This window comes from Cibotium barometz, chromosome 40 (genome assembly GCF_041138505.1).
Source record: "Cibotium barometz isolate CiBa-2024 chromosome 40, ASM4113850v1, whole genome shotgun sequence".
Lineage (NCBI taxonomy): Eukaryota > Viridiplantae > Streptophyta > Polypodiopsida > Cyatheales > Cibotiaceae > Cibotium > Cibotium barometz.
The window spans coordinates 24,744,704-24,768,581 of record NC_141085.1 but is presented as its reverse complement, the minus strand read 5'-3'; the positions used below and the strand labels follow the sequence as shown (position 1 = coordinate 24,768,581).

The 23,878-nt window shown below is 39.5% G+C and overlaps 1 protein-coding gene across 3 annotated transcripts; it reads left to right on the top strand.

The window, feature by feature from the left end:
• Window positions 1-287: 287 nt before the first annotated feature.
• Window positions 288-5,543, top strand: LOC147615342 (protein DEHYDRATION-INDUCED 19-like). Of its 3 annotated transcripts, none has more exons than XM_086779424.1 (5): window positions 288-782; window positions 887-1,026; window positions 1,814-1,894; window positions 2,069-2,346; window positions 5,090-5,543. In XM_086779424.1, the coding sequence occupies exons 1-5, from the start codon at window positions 713-715 to the stop codon at window positions 5,094-5,096; spliced, it is 576 nt and encodes a 191-aa protein (XP_086635550.1). In that variant the 5' UTR covers window positions 288-712; the 3' UTR covers window positions 5,097-5,543. The 3 variants fall into 3 exon arrangements, with proteins under 3 accessions (XP_086635550.1, XP_086635549.1, XP_086635548.1); XM_086779423.1 differs by lacking the exon at window positions 5,090-5,543 and adding an exon at window positions 4,249-4,848; XM_086779422.1 differs by lacking the exon at window positions 5,090-5,543 and adding an exon at window positions 4,243-4,848.
• Window positions 5,544-23,878: the final 18,335 nt, after the last annotated feature.

Genomic DNA, 23,878 nt, shown 5'->3' with positions numbered 1-23,878 from the left:
TTATAGAAAGGCCTCAATATTATGTTGAGCTTTTTTAAAAAGAGACTAATTATTATATATTATAGTGTCCATTGAGAGCAGCAACAAGCATCTCGACAGTGTCAAACACTTTCACCAACCGGACTACAGCCACGAGGACATGTGTTGTACTATGATGAGATTTATGGTGTGCAAAGTCCTACACACTCTCTTTCCAAAGTGACCTTAAAAGAGAAAAGAGCTCTAGAGCCATACAATGGTCTTTATTTAATGGTAAATAGCAATGTTAGACTTCGTGGCTTTAAAGGAGAAAAGGGCTCCTCATAGAAGACTAAAGCTGTAAGGTATGAATCATTAATTGTCGTTGATATTCTTGCAACCTTTGAGGGAGGTGAGGGTGCCAGGCTCGGTATCCAAAGCTAGGTGGCTCGTGGAGGTCACCTTCCTTTGCCCTTCCCTCTTTACTTATGGAGCAGAGAACAAGGCAATAAATCCGAGTCGGGGGCTATTCTAAGGGATATGAGCTGAGGACCACCATAGCCGCCGACCTCTGAAAACCAGCCTCCCACCTCAGAAACCATCGTCTCCGTAGCCGCCCACTTTAGAAAGCTCCATATCTGCAGCCGCCCAACTGCAAATTGAAGCCCTTTTTCCTCTCTTTTGCCCACTTTCGGCCTGTTTTGAGCTTCTTCTAAGAGCCCATTTCTCTGTAAATCAGTGTACAAGACTCGAAATGGATGCAGATCTATGGGCCGCCCGCCTCTCGGCAGCCAAGCGTCATCACGCCCTGCAGCATCAATGGGGTAAGATAGCTTAGTGAAGCCGACTTCCTCTTTTGGGGAAAATTATGCTCTGTTTTTTTACAGAATTTGTGAGCTTGTTTGTAAAATTGTTTTTGGGGCTGCAGATCGCCTCAGCGTAGATGATTTTGAAGTGGATGAGGAGGTCCGACCAGAATTTTCTTGCCCTTACTGCTATGAGGATTTTGACATCTCATCCCTCTGCACCCACTTGGAGGATGAACACTTGTTTGAGTCCAAAGGGGTGGTGAGTTACAACAGCCCATTTTCACATGCCAAAGCATGTCCCTTTCATATGCCCCCAAATAGACTCCATCTTATATTTAATACCTTTGTTTTTGAGTCTTGCAACTGATTCTAATTTGAATTGAAAAGTAACATTTTGTTTATAAGTGATGCCTTTTAGCTTAGGCTAATACCTTAATTGAGAAGTAATACGTTCATTCTGTTACTACCAGATTTTCAGGCATTGATGAGTGCCTCTACACACACACACACACACACACACACACACACACACCCTCTATCCCAGCTCTCTCCCTCATAATGGCTCACATTTATGCTATGCATGTGCATGGTTTAAAGTATAGATACCATGCTTGGGCTTTGATACATATATATATATTCCACATCGTTACATTTTGGCAAACATAAGAATCCCTTTTCAAAGGGCTTTATTGAGAGCATAGAACATTCATGCTTATGGATGGTTTAAAGCTTAGATACCATGGTAAACATAATTCCTTTATCTTCACCTTATGTATATTATTAAACTTTAACCTATCCTTGCAAAAGGTGAATTCTTGGACATTGATGAAATCATAGAGTGCTTGCATGCTTGGGCAATGCTCCACGTAAGAGTCCGTGCTTGGTATTCAATACAAACAGTAGCACTGCTTCTTTATCAAAAGTTATTTTCCCTTTCTTTTTACGTTTGATCCATGGTGTTTGTGATGATCACATTGTCTTCATTTTTACTTTTTATCTTTCCAATTTTCTAGTATACAGCATTTCTGACCTTCCTGATTTTGCAGGTATGCCCTGTTTGTGCAGCAAAAATACCAAAGGACATGGTAGGACACATGACACTCGAGCATGGCCATTTGTTTAAGATATCCTACCTTGATTCTGGCTCTTTCTGTGTTTGGCAACATATTCTTCACTTTTTGCATGCACAAGGTTTGAAGTCACACAAACACACACATCTATATATGCATGACCATCATGTTTATCTACGCGTTTGCACGTATCTTTACATGAGCATGGCTCCTTGACAAGGGCCTCACATACAGCGTAGGCGCAGGTTTAGGAGGGGTGGAGTGCCCCCTGGTGCTACCCTTTCTCTGTTAGGCAAGGAATACAGGGAAGCGCATTTGCAGGCCATCTTTGGCAGTGGTGCTTTTCGAGGCAGCGGCAGCTCGGTAAACAACACAACCGACTCCCTTCTGTCGGCTCTTGCATATAGCTTTCCTATGATAGAATTGGAAGATGTGCCGAAGCAAAACCAGTACGCTGATGAGAACCTGCCTAAGTCTCCATTGTCATCAACAAAACTTAACAAGCCAAGGTAGTGTTTTGTTCGTGACCTTGTTACATTAAAGAACATTGAGTTTTCAACATAAATTAGGTTTAGATGGGAAGTGAAATAGCATTTCAATGCAGTCCGAAAGGCCTTCTAGGCATGACAAGTGTGTAGTGGTGATGCTTGTCTGGATGTTTAAATACCAGTCCTTTCATTCTGCTGTCAGAAGCAATGCTTTGATCGTGCTGGACATTTCATTGGTGAGGATTTTGCATTTACATATAGTTAAGTTTTAATGGTATGCTGCTATGTTCATACCTTTTGAGATGAATATAATCATGTTGGGTAGTGAGTAGTGCCATAATATTAGTGGAGGTGATTCTTGCCATACAGTTTATCAAGTAAAGATACAAGATTGTTTGACACAGCTTACATCAAGGATTCACATAAATTTTGATGATTCACTGCTCTGAGGACATGCAGGTCCCATGCTGCATGTGGTGACAGAGGGTCATCAACCCATGGATGTGGATTATATGTTGAAGAACAGAACACGGTTCTTAGGAGTTATTTTCCTTGACAAATTATTTGCTGTGTGTTCTACCTGCTGTATAAACAGGTGGATGTGGCTAGCACAGACTGATACCACTGGAGTGAGGTCTGTGAGCTGTTCTTAGGGAACTGTCTGTCTAAACGAGTGCTGGGCAGCTGGTTTTGGGAGTAGTGTCTGGGAGAGGAAATTGGGGGAGGAAATCCAAGGGAGAAAATCAATACTTGGGGAGGAAAAAAGAATATACGAGGACTGGGCATTTTAAATAGGCTTTAAATAAAGTTGGTGTTTTAATCCTTTAGCCTTAGAAGTCAATTGACTAACTGGGTACAACATATGCAATAGAGATTGTGTGTTGAGTGTGCTATATTCTCTCTCTCTCTCTCTCTCTCTCTCTCTCTCTCTCTCTAGCAATGGCTTTGATCCTTAGCATTTATGGTGGGCAAAGGGTGGGTGACCCATTTCCCACTAGTGCCATGGGTGGATCTTGTTTCAAATGACATAAATGTGCCACTGTAACGGCTGTTTCTTAGTTATACCCTTTCCACTGTGCAGTACTGCTCGCGATGTTAGCTGGTTCACCGCCGTTTCTGTGCCATTTTGACCAAATTATTGGTGGAATGCCATTTTACCATTGCTAGAGTCTGCAGTGATGGCTTCCTGCAACTATGCTCTTCGGGCATTTAATGTCTAACTGCTTATCCCTTCGTTGGGGCATGGGCATGCATGATGCTTCGAGCTATCCCTTTTTTTTTGTGTGGGGTCAGGGGTGGGGGGTGGATGAGAGCTGCAATATGGGTTGAGATAGATAGATAGGTCAAAATTTTCCAAATGTGTAATTTGTGTGTGTGTGTGTGTGTGTGTGTGTGAGAGAGAGAGAGAGAGAGAGAGAGAGAGAGAGAGAGATTGCAGGAAATGTTTCCCAGCACGCTGTAAAGGGGAAATGTTTCAGAAATGCCAACTCGTGTACTAGCAAACGGTAGGAGTAGATTGAGTTGGTCTAGCTAGCAAGAGAACAACCAAAATGAGTATAATTTTAAAGGACTTTTAGGCATTGAATATATTGCATCTTCCAGATCAAGCGTGGAATTTTTTAATCACTTACAGACTATCCTTACAAGAGCTTGCCTACTCCATCCTGTTTCAAATGGCCCAAGGTGCAAAATTATAAAAGACTCCAGTCTATCATCATCCCTCTCTTGAATACTTTATGTGATGGGCCGGATCTGTTGTTTGGGTTTCCCATCTTTACAAGCCTCAAGGGTGAATGAATATACGCTTGCTCTTTTCCCATTTGGGTGGGATTTTTGGGAAACATAGAAACGAGGTTTCCGGGGTTTGGGGCAGAGTTTCCTGCAACTTGGACTTATTTTATTTATTTTCTTTGGCAGTTCCAGGTTGGAAGTATCACTATCAGCAGAAGAGCGGGAGCAGAAGTTAAAGCAAGCAACATTGCGCGCCAGCTTTGTTCAACAGTTGGTGCTCTCTACTATCATGGAGGACAGCTAGTAGAAGTGCTGTGGACGATGCGTGCTTGAAGGGACTGATGTGAAAGAGGCAATTGCTCATGGCACCACTTATTCCTTCATACTGCTAAATTTTGGGGGTTAAGGAGGGTCGTACGAAATGGTGAGGTCTTCTAAAGGAGAGTGGTGCCTGCATTGCCATGCAAGAGACCCTCTTTTCAGCATCATAGCTTGGAAATTTCGAGCCTCAAAAACTCACTTAATACTAAAAAAAATGTGCTCTATCGCCGATGGTTAATTCTTCTTCAAAACATGTGCATTTTTGTTCATTCCCAATTCGATGTAGCAGAAGGCCATCTTATTTCACTATAGTGAGGCAGTGACGTCAGAAATTTGAGGGCCCTTCATTGGCGTGCTCTTTACTACTGTGACATGACACTTCTGCTTTTCGAATCACTTATGATGATATCTTGTGATATTGTCTGGAGCTAATCTCTAAATTATGTTCATAATTCTATTTTATGTTGGTTATAAGACCTGTTGCAGTCGTTTGTCAAGCTGTTGCATGTGCTTCGATTGAAAACATTGCTACTTCTTGGAAATGTCTAAACTTGTGGTTCGTGGTGGTGCCATTATTTGTATAACTATACAGTATGCCGAGAATATAAAATCAGATCATGGCTGTTACTAATTGCAAGATTACTTCAATGAAGTGTTTCTATGCACGTTTGATGTTATTAACATGGAAGCAAATTTTCCACTCCATGCACAGCTGGTGATGACCTTTGTGGCGACAGTTCTATGCCTTGCGCTGATTCCAAAGTGCTGCTGACTTGCGAACACACTGGTTGGCGATGACACAGCAAGGAGAGGAAATTCAAGAGGTTGCAAAAGTTCAAGGGTGGAGGTGGTGGTGGATTTGGTCAACAAAACCAAGGCTGGCTAAACTAACGAAGGTAGTAATATGGCAAGCAAAGCTTAACAGGTAGAGGTGCTAGTGGTAGGTTTCAGAGGTAGTAACAAAAGCTTGTGTAACTTGCAATTATTGTGGTATCCCTGGACAACGGGCAAAGGAGTGCAGGAAACATGGCATTAGAATTGTCAAAACTCCTTAATGAAGTTATGTATCTACATTACATAGGGATGCGTTTGTTTTCTATGATAGAAGGCCTTGTTATTCATACTCTGGTGCATTCAATGATATGAATGGACATGTTGAATGGTTTTCTACATTGCAAGAGACTCCAAAACCCATCTATGGTTATATTCAGATTACTCACTATGGGAAGGTCCCCATTAAATTACATGGCCAAAACCCTTGGGGATGTGCTGTATGTGCATGGCATCATTAAGAATTTATTCTAAGTTGGATAGATGGACAAGGATTACAAGTGAACTCTCACAAGATAATTGTTTTATACAGGCCCAGGTCATTGCCAAGAGAACTAGGGATGATAGAACATTTCAACTAGATTTAAGCATGCCTAAGGTGAATGCGGTGATGTGTGTCCAAGTATATGGAAAATATTTGTATCTTGAAATGTGTCACATAAGGACTAGTCATGCCATGCAAAGGTTTCAAGACATGTGAAAACAAGGGTTGGTTAAATGGTTGCCTAAATTCAAAGTGATTGGGGCATTGGATGTATGTCATGCAAGCCAAGCCACCTTGGTAAGTGAGCAAGATAAGCATTTCATGGCAATGATGTTATAGATTAAAGTTATATGCGGCATGTTGGATCCTAATGTGCTCATCCATGATACCACATAGAGTAAGCATTTCTACCATTTGGAGAGCCACTAATCCACCACATATGCACTATGGGTACCTAAGGTTTCTAGGGTGATTTTGGGTGGTTTAAGATCTTGGAGTGCAGCTTCTGGTTTCAATATTTTTTTTAGGCTAGGCTCTTGAATATCTGAATGTCAATGCTCTTTTCAAAACAACGACTGCAAACAAGCAATTGTGTGTGAGGCACTTGAAGCTTTTGAGGGCTACGGCAAAGGCTCTCGACACTAGAGCGCATTAGCTAGAGAGTTATGCTACTCTCCTCTTGCTCTACATTACCTAGAGAAAAGTATAAGCATTGACTAAGCTTCATTTTGCTGTCTTCTTCCCACCTTGTGAAAAACCACTCACCCTACCAAAACTCTCATACCAAAAATGAAGATGAGCTCTCCCAAGATTGTCCTAATGTGGCATAGTTAGTTTAATCACCTGATAGTATTCACACTAATAATGTAAGCAACGATGTGTAATTGTATGTTGACATCGGTTCTCATGCTCTATATGTAATTAAAGGATTCTTATATACTCTTGTTCATTGGAGTATACCATCTACTCATCTTATTAAAAAAAAACATCCATGCTCAAGTATCTCACACGGGTAGTGGGGTTATAGCATCTATAATCTTTATGCTCGAGGGAGTATCCAATAAAGATACATTTTTATGCCTTGGGATCTAATTTGCTTCTCACTTTATTTGACACGTATATAAGCAATGCAGCCAAACACTTTGAAGTATGCCAAATCTGGTTTTCTTCAAATAAACTTCTCTTTGTGTCATGCCATAAACTGCTGCATTGGGGGTCTTGATCATAAAGTAAACTACAATTGCTACTGCTTCAGTCCAAAAGTAATGGGGTATTCCTTTCTCATTCAACAACGCACACCTCTTCTTCCAGTATGTAACCCCAATTTGTCAGGGGGTGTACCTATCATGCATATGCCTCTTTATCCTATGCTCTCTTAGATAATCACTGAACTCATTGGATAAATATTCTCCCCCATCATCTGATGTTAGGTATTTTATGTGCATGCCTTTGTCTTTCTCAACAATAGCCTTGAAGCTTTGAAAGTGTGTAAACATTTCGCTTTTCTCTTTCATGAGGTAAACCCACCTTCGTAATGTGGGCATCAATAAATGATACGTAATAGTGGCATCCTTTGAATTGGGGATCTTGAACATAAAGTAAATTGCAATTGCGACTGCTTCAACCCAAAAGTAATGGGGTATTCCTTATTCATTCAACAACGCACCTCTCTTCTTCCAATATGTAACCCCAATTTGTCGGGGGGTGTGCCTCTCATGCATATGCCTCTTTATATTATGCTCTCTTAGAGAATCACTGAACTCATTGGATAAATATTCTCCCCCATCATCTAATGCTAGGTATTTTATGTGCCTTTGTATTTCTCAACAATAGCCTTGAAGCTCTGAAAGTGTGTAAACATTTCGCTTTTCTCTTTCATGAGGTAAACCCACCTTCGTAATGTGGACATTAATAAATGATGAGTAATAGTGGCATCCTTTGAATAATGCCATTTTCGTTGAACCCCAAACATCATAATACACTATACCTCGTGCAATCTATCAACTTTAAACTTTGGCAAACCTATAACAATGCTTTGGGCCTGCATATTTTTTAGCCGCTTGAATTTTGACATGGCTAATACGTTCATGCTAAATGTCAATGTCCGCAATCACACTTATACCATGTGCAAACGTCATGTGCAAACGTTGCAGCCTTCACTTCAAGCATGTTCACATCCAATATAAACATTCTACCAATTTGTTGCCCTTTGCAACGATGCGGCACTGGTTTATTGAAGTCTTCTACATAATACTCATAAGGGTTAAACCTCACTGTAGATCCTAATCAACCATTTATCTAACCAAAACTAGGTTCTTTGTAATATTTAGAACATGAAGTACATTTGATGCGCATGATTTTAGTTTCCAAACTGGCTTGTGCCTTGGCCTCTAGATGATGATCTGTCTTTGTACCTGTGTGCCTTGGCCTCTAGATGATGATCTGTCTTTGTACCTCTACCTGTGTCTGCATAAAAGGCATGCTCTTGCATATTTCCGAAAGATGATTTACTTATGACATTCACCTCCTTGGTGATAAGAAGGGCTATAAGATCCTCAAAGTTTGGGAAGTTTTTCCAAAGTTAAGATAGATATCCAAAATTGATCAAACTCTTTTTGCTAAGCCATTCAATGTGACTGACACTAAGTCATCATCATCCATAGGAGCTCCAATAAGTCGAGGGCATCTACAAGCCCTGTAACTTTCATTACTAATACTTATCTTATTTCTTTGTACATTATGCAACTCTTGCCTTAACTACATCTTCCTTGCCTTGGTACTTGTGCTATACAGCTTTACCAAGGTATCCCGCACATTCTTGGGTGTCGCTACATCTTGTATATACCCAATCATAATATTTGACACACTAATAGACAACTAATATATTACTCTCTCATGCCATGACTTAAAAGATTATGCCTGTTGTTGAGGAGTGACATTTTCTTCTGTTGGAAAAGCTTCGAATCTTTCTCGTCACTTGAAATAAACTCCTAGTATCTTTTCCCCCACGAGAAAGTTTCTCATCCTGAACTTTCATGCTTGGAAGTTGTTCTTGTCCAACTTCTTGCCCGCTCACAATTTGGGATAGATTGTTAGTAGACATGATTATCTGTGGCAACTTAGCAAATAGTGCTTGCAAAAACTTCAGGACTTACACTAAACTTAAAATCTCCAACACAGTCATCTCATGCGGTACTGTAAACCTATTATATTGCAACTATATAGTCATGCAAACATGCATCCACCACACTAACCTCCAAATCTTAGATTCTCTTCACAGATGGTCTTGCAACCAAATTTATTCTCATGAGACTTTGCAATGGACCAAAAATTAGGCATAGACAGTTAAAATCAACACTTTCACAGAGTGTCTGTTGTGGAAAACTTGCAAAGCCAAAATAGACCCCGAAATGCCCTCAAATCCAAAATTTGGAATCACTAAGGTCTAAGAGATCTTGTTGCGCACCATATTGTGCCCTCTTGCATCACCATAAAGGGCGCCTCAAGATGTGAGAGTGCACCATGCAGTATGTGTGTTGGCTAGTGGTAAGGAGGACAAAGTAGTAAATAGCGAGCGACAAGAGGAGAGGAGGGGCAGTCAAAAGCCGTCAAGGTGTTAGGCAATGACTAGCCATTATAGTGGTATGTAACAAAGGTGTAAAGAATGGGCCACGGGCATGAGGAAGACGGCCATGAGCCTATGGGGCTAAATGAAAGGCCAAACAAGTGAAAATAGTTGAATCGGGGCCCATGGGCATGGTCAAGTGTGAAGGCCATTAGTTAATGAGTGTGAACAAGGGTCCAAGTATAAAAGACAATGTGTAATAGTCTAATGCAATTAACCAATACTAATCTAAGTTGCATTATACGTTATACGAGTTATACATTATACATGAATAAGGGCGTATTTAGTTAAATACACTTAAAATAGAGTCGTATTATTCCAGGCCACGTCGGACATTAGTCGACTTAATGTTTTAGTCCCAGCAAATCGATCATATGGTATTTGATCGAATGTCATACGATCGAATATCATATGATCGAAAGGTATTCTATCGTATGTCTTTCATTCGAACAATGAATATTAGCTATATAAGCTTGCTTATGGACCGCATTGTCATTGTACAATTCCCCGGGTTCCTACAAAAGGAATCTGCCTCTTACCACGTGGTAAGAAAAAAAAATCTAATTTAGTTAGAACTATTAAATTAGGCAATTTAGGTAGGTTGAGACCCTTGTGTTTCAACATAGTTCACACTAGGGTTAGTGAGTCAAGTAGTTAGAATCCCTTGTGTTTGAACATTGTTGGCACTCGGGTTTAGATCAATTAAAGTAGCTAGAATCCCTTGTGTTGGAACATTGTTCACACTAGGGCTTAGGTCAATTAAAGTAGTTAGAATCCCTTGTGTTGGAACATTGTTCACACTAGGGCTTAGGTCAATTAAAGTAGCTAGAATCCCTTGTGTTGGAACATGGTTCACACTAGGGTTTAGGTTAATTAAAGGAGCTAGAATCCCCTGTGTTGGAACATCGTTTTTACACTAGGGTTTAGGTTACTTAAAGGAGCTAGAATCCCCTGTGTTGGAACATAGTTCACACTGGGGTATAGGTTATTAAATTGCAAAAGCTAGAATCCCTTGTGTTCAAACATAGTTCACACTCGGTCTAAGGGGTGGGACATTGTTGATAGACCGTGTTAGAAGCTAGCTTCATAAATGGCATTGGGGTAGTAGGATTCAATAAGCGTGGATATTTGTTTTTATTTGTATTTGCTTCTTTGTTTGTGTATACAATTATTTTTCAATATGAATTCAGAATTAGAAATAGAAATTTTAAAGTGTAGAATGCATAATGGTAGATGTGTAGGTTATTTTATGGCATCAATGATCATTTATTGATGTAAAGTTGCTCATGAGTCATTTTGTGCTTTAAACAGCTCAAGATTATGATGGGTGGATCCTGAGGTCCACCTTACAATAAAATGCGCACATAGTACTTGGATAAAGTAAAGCATACAATGGAGCAAAGCCGTGCACACATACAGTGCTTGATTTTGTGCCAGGCTTTGGATGTACTATTGCGCTAGATGGATGGACAAGTTGTAAAATAAAACCATTAATTAACATTATGTGTATATGTCCAAGGGGCATAGTTTTCCTAGACGTAATTGATACTTCACTTAAAGAGAAGGCAAGTTCTTATCTTGCTAAACTGTATGAAAGGGATATTGCCCATGTTGGTGGTCCAAAATATGTAATTGCAATATGCACAGATAATGCGTCAAACTTCAAAAATGCCGGCCATTTGATTCAGGAGAAATATCCTAAGATTACATGGGTGCCATCCATGTTGTGAAATTCATTCGCGAACATCAGTTTACTTATGCACTCTTTCATACTAAGAGTGATAAATGCTTGCAAATATTCTGTGCCACGACAAGCTATTATGTGTTATAAAGGCTTCTGTTGGTTCGAGCTGCTCTGCATGAAACTGGTAGATCGACGTTTTGAGGCGTGGACAAGCAAGCATGCCACCCATACTGTGGCTGCCCCACAAGATGTGTCAACTTAGTGACCTCGACTTCTTTTTGGAGTAAGGTACAAAAAATTCAAAGTGTGGCTAAACCATTTATGGAGTTGCTACGCATTGTTGACACCGATAAATTTGTCATGGGCAAGGTGTACTGGCTGATGTCTTAAGCTATCAAAACTATTGAATCTCATGAAAAACTTATAACAAGAGAGCGAAAGGAGATTTATTTTTGTGCTACAGAGAGATGGACTATGATGCATACTCCACTTCATGGTGCGGCCTTTGCGTTAGATCCAGCCTTTCAAATGCATGAGCAGTCTAGCAACAGTGAGGTCATGGGCTAGCTTCAAAGAAGTGTGTAGCACATTTTGGTGATGAATGGTGTTTGGATGCCATCAAACACTTAAGTCCCCTAATGTGGTGGAAAGAATATGGCAGTCAAACATTTGAATTGCAACACATTGCTGTGCGTGTGTTGAGCATGGCTGCATCGTCAGGTAGTTGCGAGAGAAATTGGCCAGCGTACGATTTTATTCATAGCAAAAGACGTAACATATTAAAGGCAACAAGAGCTTCGGCGCTTGTGTACTACTTTTGCAATATGAGGTTGCTACATAAGCCCCAATCCATTGCAACCTGAGCGGTAGAACGAGATATACTGTAGGCTCCAAAGCAAACACATAAAGTGATTGCCGAGGAAAGGGGAAGTGAAGATAAAGAAGAAGAATGGGAGATAGACTCGAATGCCTCTGATGTATCAGAGATCGATGATATAGCTCCCGTTTTGCTTTGGGATGATTAAAATGACAAGACTCAGTACTTCAAAACTTTTATTTTCAAACACAAGCCATAATCAATTTAAAGACCACTAAGAACTTCAAAAATTTTGTTTTCATACATAAGTCGGAATCAATTAAAAGAACACCAAGTACTTCTTTTCATTACGCACAAAATTTTGGTGCAGTTACAAAATTTGTAGTAAAGTTCATGTCTACAAAAGTTTAATATAGGGGGATCAATTTCTACAAAAGTTTAATATGGGGGGATCATGTCTACAAAATTCAATCATTGCCTTAAAAACAAGAGGTTGGTCTAAGACCACATCTGAGCCAACGTTAATGGCAATAGAGTCTAGGAGCTCCTTACTCAAATAGGTGATGGTGAAATGGGCCTGTTAAGAAGATCGTTCAATTGAAAGTGAGGAGATTCATCTGGCAATGCTCCATACTTTTCTTCATACCGTAAGAGATTTGCCTCTTGCGCTCTTATGGTTCTCCTTAGCTCTTCATTCTCTCTTCGCAAGGCTTCATAGTCTTGCAGTAGTTGTTGTGCTATCGTACCTTGAGTTGCTGGCGTAACTCCTTCAATGGCAAAAGATTGAACGTTCATGTGCTCATGAGGTGTGAGCACAAGATGCTTCGTTCGTTGTACTTCTCTCCCCTCCATCTTTGCTCTCTTTCGAGCCGCACCCCCTTGTGGTGGCTTATCATCCCAACTGACTTGCTTGTTGAGGAACTCCTCACAAAAAAGTTGCTGAATAAAGTATAGGGGCATACAGTTGTTTAGACTAGTGGACAAAACCCATCAAAAGAATCCAAAACAAATGTACCCACCGAAGTTGTCAGATCTTCAGAATGTGGGACTTTCTGCCATCCTTTTGGAGAGATTTGTGGAGAAAACTAACGATGCCAAATAATCATCATCGGTGGCTCTCTCACACGCAAGCTCTATGTGTCTCAAGGAAACCTCTCCTTGGATCAGATGGCGGGAAAGAAACCGCTTGGCACAATTTGGATATTACATATCCCAAGGAGAAGATATCTTGTGCTTTGCTGAAGGGAGCTAGCGCATGCACAGGCTCTCAGGTGCCATCCAAGGCCAATTTTGTCTGGCCTCTGCCTTTGCTAGGGCAGGGTGTCTCGATTCAAGGGAACTGCATGCTTACGTGTCAGGGACCATGTAGACCTTCCCCAATCTCCGATACCAGCATAAACTTCATCATTTGTCGTCGAGAAGTGAATGAAGACATTGCCGGCATGCAAATCATTATGGAGTAAATCCATGCTGTGCATATATTCCATTGTGTGAATTAGGGCATTAATAATGTGGAAGATATGTTTTTGGAAGCGCGGCTTGTCATTGGGATCCCTGGCTAAACTCACAAAATTCTTGGGGGAGCTCTTTTGCCATCTGCGGTGCATACCCACATCCAATTGCGAAGGTTACTGCCGTTCCAGTGCTTGAAAATGATCATGGGTTCTTTTTCATCACAGCATAGTCCAAGAGGATTAACTATGCCGCGATGAATGACGTCCACTGTGGTGGCCTTGACAGCTACTGTATTATCTCTTCCTACGTTCTTTTCATTAGTCTTGATTACCTTGCAAACATACCACTGTTCGGGGAAGTTATTGTCATGAACCTTGCATTTGGTGGCATATGCAAAGGTTCCCTCCCCCAGTCATGGTGAAAGGACATCAAACTCTATTTGATTTTGTTGCAAGATAAATAAGGTAGGAGCTCCGGACATTGCAGCTCCAGGAAATGATCTCTGCGCTTGTTGGAGTCGTGGTACCTGTGGTAGCGACTGTGACCCATGACTTGGAGTTGGAGTTTTGCGTTGCTTTCTCATGCTCGTTGCTATGCTTCTCTTTCTCCATATGCCTTCTATATACTGTAGCTTTTCTTGAAAGGCCGGATCTGATCTTTTCTGAGCAGGAAAGTGACCAATGGAGCAAGAGATTTCTCCTATGCACCTTAAGCATTCCTTCCTGATTTCCCCATCTTTAAGTAAATGCACATGCAGCTTAAGGGAGGGATCAGACTCTATCAAGGCCTTCCATGCCGCGGCCACCATGATACTAGAAATCTCTTGGAGATTGTTGTTAATTGTCTGGAGGAGCCGATCTATCTTTGCTTCACGTTTGACACTCAAAACATTTCCAATTGCCATTATAAGTTTGTTTCGATTTGCATACATTCACCCATATGCTTTCTATTCAGGCCATAGTATTAATTAATTAATTAATTAATAAAACCAGAAAGGTATTAATTAATTAGTACCTCTCTCTCTCTCCGTGTCCTAGCGGCCAACACCCTCTCAGGCTCGCCCACCCGTTCAGCCTCGACCCAGGCTCCCCCCCCCCCCCCCCCAAAACCTTCGCGATCTCGACCACGTTCCTCTCCCTCTCTTTCTCCGTGTCCCACTGGCCACCCCCTCCAGTCTCTCTCCCCTTGGCCTTGCCCCACCGGCCACCTCCTCTCGCCCTCGCCCTCGCCCTCGCCCACTGTATCCCTCTCTCTCCCCTCCCTCTCTCGCAATGAGGCGGTCCTTTAATACCTGCGCTCAGGCAAACATTCCAAATTTTTTTCTTTTTAAAAAAAAAATCTCCCTTTGGCCACCTAAGGTTAATAAACCTTTAAAAAATTAAACCTAGGCCTAAGCTCCTTTTGTCTCATGTAATTAATTAATAACAAACCAACATTTTGGTCCCATACTTGCAATCCTATCTATTTAAGGCAATAAAATGATGACCCCCCATATTATTTCCATTTGCTTACATTCACTCATATCTTTTCTATTTAAGGTCCACAATTCTCTATAAAAAGCCAAAGGGCTCACTCAACCAGTAGAGGGAGGGAAGGAGGGAGAGAGAGAAGGAGGAGAGGGAAGGGGTGGGAGAAACTTGTCTTCTAAGATTGTATTAATTAAATGCCATGTCAGTAGCATTTAATTAATACGTATCAAATAAATTGTCTAAATATACATATCATGATCATTGTATATTATTAAAAATGATAATAATTTTATCATTGTGCACAATACTTTCATTTTCCATAACTTGTCATAGTTCGTGTGTGTTCAATAATAATAAGTTATAATTTATAGTATTATCTATTTTTTGTAATTAGTTCACACTAGATTCTAGGATAATGGTAATCAATTGACTTTTTGATAGCATCCCACTAATGTTTGTGATCTTAGAGACAAAATGCTACCCTTCACTTAGCCGGTCAAGCTAAAATGATAGGAAGGTGACCCTGTTGTGTGGAAGCAAGTTCCTGTCCTTCCTAGAAAGTTCAATTGTACTACTGGAAGTTCTCCTTAAGTAGTCACAACACAAAACTAATGCTGGAAGTTTTTTTATAAGCAATCAACACAAAACTACTTTTTTAGGAAAAAACATGACCAACCTTACCCAACTGCTCACATTTGTCGATCTTATTGGGAATGCCATTGCCAACTCTACGAAAGGGTTAAAAAATGATTTTTCATCAAAAAGAAAGTGGGGGAAATCCAAGAGTACAAAATTATACAAAAAGCACGAAGAAGTTATAGTACACACTTGAGCGATTCCAATAGAATGGAACCAAAACCAAAGAGATCAAGCAGGTACAAGTGAGAAATAAAGATAGAGATTGAAGATGATTGATGGTTGATCATGTAGAAGGTCTGGAGAACCTACTAGAGGAGATGACATAGACTAAGAATGAGCAAGAAAAGGGTCTAATAAATTTGAGACTAAATTAAACTAAGATGATATAGACTAAGAATGAGCACGAAAAGGGTCTAATAAAGTTGAGACTAAATTAAACTAAGATGATATAAACTAAGAATGAGCACGAAAAGGGTCTAATGAAGTTAGACTAAAGTAAACTTTAATAGCCAGGAGTGGTGGAAGTGTAAATTAAGGACCTAATGTCACTATAAAAGTATAGTTGGATATGCCACATTATGTATGAGGAACAAAAGTGGATCTAAGAATACATATCCATGTATTTGAGAGATGGACAAGTCTATAGAAGATGTACATGTAAGAAATGGAAGATTATTTCCTTAATCATTAAAGTCCAAGCCCAAAAACAGTACACTAGAAAAGTTACCCACACCTACAGGCAAATAAAGAAAAAAATTATTAAAAAATTTAGTCATGAGAATTGATGAAGATCTGCTATAGCATTTGGGGGAGATTATATACTTACGGAGTTTGTAGAAAAAAAATATGATTATGGAGTTTCTAGAAAGAATCAAATAATTATGTGGATAAATGACAACCACTTCAACAATTAAGGCCTAATGATCCCAACTTATGAATAGACTGAAGCATTAATGGGTCAAGGAATATAACTTTTTTTCTAAAACCAAGACCCTAGAAGATTTGGTAAAAGGAGCGCTAGAAATGAAGAATGCTATCCACCACAAAGGTAGTAATTCCATGAAAACTAAGAGTAGCACTACTTCAAAAGACGAGGAAGAAAGAAGAATAAGGAAACGAAAGGACATAAAGGAGAAAAGAGAGAAGAAACAAAGTCAGAATACTCAATGAGCACTAAAGGAGATGAGAAAGAGAAAAAATGAACAATAGAAAAACTCACCCAGTAATTACAAAAAACTCACCCAATAATTACAAAAAAATGAATTGATAGAGTCAAAGTCTGCCATATTTGGGAAGTTAGGACACACTAAGATAGGGAGATTTCCATGAGAACTTTTGCGTTCATTGCAACAAAGTACAGATGACTATTTTATTATAGAACAAAGGTGTCAATAATACAACATTCCATTGCCTATAAAATGCCTACGTAGGAATTAAAAAATCCTCCTATTGTCACTTATCAAGGAATAAAGCCCTTGGAGACTAGAGGAATGTTGAGATATCAAGCTCAACTAGTGTGGATATGGGTGACACACCATGATGATAACTCTCTACACTTACACCAAAAGCATTATTGATGAGATTATGGGTGATAGGTTGCCCCCAGTAGTAGCTGTGTCAAAGTCATTTTGTTTCATTAGGATTATCATATAGTTATAACACCAGTTCATGTAATCGAGTTCACATTATGGACCAACCATTTATATGTTATAGTAGGAGAGTACTTTCCTTTATAGTATGTACTCTTATCTTTATGTTATGGCTGTAGAGAAGAGAAAAGAATAGAAGAAAATTAAGCCATTCATCTCTTTTATGTACTTGTCTAATCGTGTGTGTGTGTGTGTGTTTGCTTTTGCAAGGAACTTAAGCTCACCCTCTCCCTTGCATTGCATCCAGTTTACGATGTGAAGAGCTTAAGAGTGCGAGCAAGAGAAGTAGTACACAGGTAAGGATGATCTTTTCCTTTGATTTGGAAGCAAACCTTTGTAGGTAGCTAGGGAAGAGTAGCAAGTGGTCATGTAGGTAGTCATGACAGCAAGGTGCACTTTCACATTTAGAGCCTCCCTCCACATTGAAGGAAAGGGGTGATATATCATGCAGGGAATGTCCACAAGAACTCGGTGATTTTAAAATGAGGACTTGAGGCCATTTTGGGCCCCTTTATAAGTTTTATGTAGGCTTTGTGAAAGTGTCAATTTTGGCTCTATAAGTTTTCTATAGGCTTTGTGAAAGTGTTAATTTTGACTATGTATGCCTTATTTCTGGTTCTGTACAAAGTTACAATAGAAATTTGGTTATAAGAGAGTCTGTGCAGAGAATCTGAGATTTATAGATTGTTGGTGGATGTATGTTTGTGTGACTGTACATAGTGTTATAGTATAATACGTTTACAGTACCATAGGAGGTACCACAGGAGGAGGTGGTTGTGTTGGAGATTATAGTACCATAGGAGGTATCACATGAGATGGCTATGTTAGAGATTATAAGCTTACTATAAGTCTAGAAGTTTCTACAAGAATTTTTTGATAAGCTATTGTAGATAATCGTAAAACTGACAATCTATCCTAGATTGTTGTTATGGGCTACCGCATCTCCCAAGAAGGAACTCCACACAACCGTAAATGGGAGAAGCAATAGACACAACAATCGTTGGGTACTTACCAATGCTTCACGCTCGCATCCCTTGAGGCTCCCCAAGCTCACTATGGAAGCTCCATGCCTTCGAACACCACCTCCACGCTGTCATCGCACGACGCTGTCACCGTGCAGAGTCACTCACACCACGAATGCAAGGCAACCGGCCTTTGACTCTCTCACACACATGCATGCATGAAAGAGGCACATGTACTAGAGCACACTCTAACTCACTCTCTCTCTCCCCCTCTCAAGACAAGCACAAGAGTTCTCATAGCACACTCTAACCCTCTCTCTCTCTCCCCCTCTCAAGACAAGCACAAGAGTTCTCATAGCACAAAGGGGGATTGTATCATTTCATTATGAGAATTGCCTTTTATACAACTGGCCCTTATTCACACTTGGGCACCCAAAACTTACTAACTAAGGCCTTGGGTGGCCAGAATCTCAATACAACTTTTATAGTGCCATTTCATGACACTTATTAATGTCCTCAATTGGAGGAGCATATTTGTTAATCCAAAATGGGATTAACATATCCTGGTCCCTTGCTTGTAGCATGGCTTTTTTGGTTGGATTCCCATGTGGACTTGTCTGTTTCATAGTACCCTTGGGCTTGAAGTTGGTTTTTGGAAATCCACTATTAACGTATTGGGTACCTTTTCTACTTTGCTTGTGGTTTTCTTATATGGAGATGAGGCTCTGACGTGGATGCTTCCTCTGTTATGGCCTCTTCTTTTTTTGGTACTGATTGCCCCATGTCAAATATCATTGCCTGTTTTCCTTTATTTACTGGAATCCATAATGGTAAAGTGATGGTGTCTTTGCCATCATCGAGTTGCGTTGCCCGTTCGTCCCATTGGATGTGACAATTACTAGCACATATCCAGGATCTTCCCAGAATCATCTCTTCCTCCATGGATCTCGCAAGCATGACAAATACCTTTCCAACCAAGGGATTATTTCTGATAGAAATATTAACACAAAATCCCACGGTTTTGGTGGTTGACAAATGCACACTGTGAACTTGTACATTAGATACCTCGAGGTGAGGTTTTGCCTAGAGCTCTCCATGTTTCATTGGAGATTCAGTTATGACTTGATCTCGTATCAATCAGTGCAATGCTTTTGGTATGACTCTTTTTCATAGAAACTCTTACATTGAGACATGCAGGCTCAATGTCCAAGTCTTCCTCGTCAAGCAAGGTGAGTGAAGCCATGTTCACATGTAACATTTTTCCCTAGAGTCTCTGCTTTGTTTTGGCTTCTTCTTTGGCTTGCTCCTTCTTTAGTTTCAGAAGATGCTCTTGTGTGAGCATTTCCTAGGTCAAGGGTCCGTAATACTTTTTGAGTTTGCTCCCCCATTGGTGTAACCTTCCATTTCTACTCCCTTGATGGTTTCAATTCGGACCAACCCTTGACATGTGATTTCGAACACTCTGGAAGGTCCTAACCCTTTGTACTTGAGTTTCTTTTTCTTGGTGCCTCCAACTCCATACATGAGGGCGAGGTCTTCTATTTTTAGTTCCTTTTGTTTTAGGTTATGGTCAAACCAACACTTTCTTTGGAATTTCTCAACCATAAGCCCATGTGATGCAATTATCCTAGTTTCATCAAGTTTTTCCAAATCAACCCTAGTCAATCTATATATGTATATATAAATACATATATATAAATATATATATATAAATATATATAAATACATATATATAAATACATGATAATTATTCATCTTCATATGTACATGGAAGATAAACATACTCATGCATATTTTTATACATGAATATATATCTAGACATCTATATATATTCCACAACACCTGCACTCACTCATAAAGATATAAGTAGATTAAGAATATATATATATATTCCACAACACCCGCACTCACTCATAAAGATATAAGTAGATTAAGAATATACACACACACACACACACACACACACACACACACACACACACACACACACACACATATAAACATATATGTAGCCATAAGTATGCACATGCATATCCATACATATATTTAAGTATATAAGACCTAATTTCATGCTACAAAAAATATGTATGTGTATAAGTGAGCAAATACGTCACATGGGCGTATGGACACATAAGGCATACACATTCTTAACACTTATGTGGAAACCAAGATACATGTTTGGAAATAACAATTGAGCTACATCATGGCATGAATGTAGGATTTTACATATGCTTTGGACATGTGGTTCTCATAAAGATATTAGTTTTCTCATACATATACCCATACAAGCTTATAGTCAAGTATATATATATATATATATATATATATATATATATATATATATATATATATATATATAAAACTCATTTCCTTTTTGCTTTATGATGAAAATCACACTTTTAATATAAAAAAATATCTTTTATGCATATGTTTATGCATACAAATCATTTATGATGAAAATCACTCTTTTAATATAAAAGAATTTCTTTTATGCATAAAAATCATTTATGATGAAAATTACACTTTTAATATAAAAAATATCTTTTATGCATATGTTTATGCATACAAATCATTTATGATGAAAATCACTCTTTTAATATAAAAGAATTTCTTTTATGCATCTATTTATGCATAAAAAATCATTTATGATAAAAATCACACTTTTAATATAAAAAAATATCTTTTATGCATATGTTTATGCATACAAATCATTTATGATAAAAATCACTCTTTTAATATAAAAGAATTTCTTTTATGCATCTATTTATGCATAAAAATTATTTATGATGAAAATCACACTTTTATAATCAAAATAACAATTTCAATATACTTCCTTCTATGCATGGAATTTAATTCTAAAGAAAGTAACACTTTTTTAATAAAATATTTTTAGTATGCATTTTCTTATACCTAGGATGAAAGTTAGGTCTCCACGACCTTAATCACAAGACGGTCAAAATGCTTCCCCAGCATTCTTGACATAAAACCTAGCTTATATAATTCTCCAGCAATCAATTGATAAGGTACGACAACTTAATGAGCCAACGCATTTTATCCTTGTTCAAAGGTCGATCTTGTGGAAATCATAGGCTAGATAGTCTAAAATGTCCTTGCTCCACTTAGGCACCATGTCAAGTTTAAAGAGACAAGCATAGGCTAGATAGTTTAAAATGTCCTTGCTCCACTTAGGCACCATGTCAAGTTTAAACAGACAAGCATAGGGAGGTCATCATCAATGCCAGTTGAAGATTCTCCGTTTGGAATTCTAGACATATGGTCAGCCAACACATGTTGTGTTCCCTTTCTTACTGTAACCGTAAAGTTGAATTCCAAGAGTAAAAGTAACCAGCATACGATTTTTCCATTGAGATGCAAGGTTTGTTCACCAAATATAATAGGGCCTGATGATCCACAAAGAATACAAACTTGTTGGCCACTAAGTAATGTCTATATTTCTTTACAGCATAAACCATGGCTAACCCTTCGCGCTCCATAGTGGTGTAGTTTATCTCTATATCGTTTAGTTAACAACTTGCAAAGTAATCTGGGTAATCCAATTTGAATTCACCAAGCTGCTCCAATACACATCCTATCATAAAATTCGATGCATCGATGTGTACATGGAATACAAGATCCCAGTTGGGTGGCCTAAGAGTAGGTGCACTTGCCAGTGCTTTCTTCAACTTATTGTATGCTTCTTGGCAGTCATCAGTCCATTCAAACACAATAAGTAATCTGTACAATGGTTGGCGATTTTAGCATAGAACAAAATGAAACGATGATAATACCTAACATGGCCCATAAACCTCTGTACACCCTTGTAGTTGGTTGGTGGAGGTAATTCCAAGATCAATTTTACCTTGCTCTCATCCATGGAAATACCGTTCTTAGACACAATGTGCCCTAAGATTACACCATGTTTGACCTAGAATTGACATTTTAAAGGGTTCAAGGATATACGATATAATCGACATCACTCAAACACCTTCCTCAAGCAAGCCAAATGTTCAGTCCAGCATGAGTGTGCACGTAGATCATCAATGAATACCTCCAGTCACTTTTGCAAGTAGTCCTTGAAGGCTGTGCACATCAATCGTTGTGGAACATTGCTAGGGAATTGGTGAGGCCAAAAGGCATAACCTTATAAACATATGCTCCCCACATCTTATTGAAGGCCATTTTGTGCTGGTCTTCTGGTGCTATGGATACCTGATTTTATAACCTAAAAACCCATCTAAGAAGCTATAAGCTTCTTCACCTGCTACCCCTTTCCAATACATTATATGGTAGTGGTGGGTAGTGGTCTTTCTTGGTGGCTGCATTGGCCTTTTTAAGATCAACACAGACCCTTAATTTTCCATTCTTTTTTAGCATAATTACGATTGGTGAGAGCCAATTTGTGTGCTCGATTTCATAGATGAAATCCGCATCGATTTCCTACTTTGCTGCATACTTTGGATTCATCTGATATGGCTTTTACCTGGATGGTCTTGATCCATCCATGATCAAAATCATGTGTTGGACCACCTCAAGTGGTACACCCTTCATTTCAGTGTATTTCCAAGCAAAGCAATCTTTGAATTTTGTGAGGAGAGAAATGAGTTATTGTTCTTCAACTATGGTTAAATCCTTAGCAATATAGACAGGTTTGGGATCCTCCCCTGGCTCCAGCAAGGTCAACTTCCTTAAATTCAACTGGACCATCATAAGACATGGATTGACCATCTTCCTTTACCCTTTTAGCCATCAATTGGGCCACGTTTCATTCGTCAATGTCATATGTCTTAAAATGGTCAGGCGCACTGAGAGTAGGTCTGGCCTCTTGTCCTCCTCATCTTTTGTCTGAGCCATTGCCTTTTCAACCTCATGCTCAGCCTCAGCCAAAGCCTTGTTTCATTTTCTACATCCTACCTTCGCGAGTTTAGTTGTTTTCGGCTCTTGAGGTATCACCTCTCCTTTCGTTTTCCTTCCAGGGTTATCTTACTCAACTCTTCGCTCCAATTCTTAGACTCCTTGTGCATCTTAGTGACCTTGAGATATCTCAGCCACCACTGGGCATCCATGAGTTTGCTTCATAATAGATCATTTCATCGGAGCGATATACCTCTTTTGTTTATGCCATCTCTTGAGTCATTGGGTGCTATTGCGGCCTTGTGATTCATAACCGTCTATGCTGGAGGCTTCATCCTCCGTTTCTTCTTCTCTTGGTTGCATATCTACCATGCATACTAAGGTGGTTGGAATATTCCTTGATTTAATGTATTGGGTTCCTATGGAAGGCAACACATCTATGGCAAGCACATGCATCCAGTTTTCACTGAAATAATTTGGGGGTGGAAGCGTCGTGTACATTGCGGCCTCTTCCTTTTCCCGTGCATTCTCCTCCACCATTGGTTGGCAAACTTGTAGGGACATGGTTCGTGGTGGTGAACGAATCATTTCCAAACAATTGCCCTTCCATTGGGTGTGCCTTCCACTTTTGTAGATAAATCTTTAGAATATGTGAATCCTTTCAAACATATAAAATATTCTTGCCACCGTGAGGTCAATGTGAGTTCCTTCTTTGGATTCTTCTAGAATTGGAGTAGGCACATCCAATTTCCTTTCCTTTATCATCTCGTTTCTTGGATACATTGTATCCCTAGCCCTGTTAGCCCTTAATTTGGCTTCATGACTTCGTTGGCACTCCTCAACTAGAGCTTTAGCTTCCTCAAGCTTCCTTACCTCCTCATCAACATTTGGGTATTCCCCAATTCCTTTAGGGGTTGCTGTTCTCTTCCTTGCGGTTTCTTGGTTGTGCTCGTCTTGTTTCGGCACTTGGTCATCTACTTCCCTTAATTGGGTGGATCCGGTGTCAATGGTATCTTCTTCAGACCCATCCTGAAT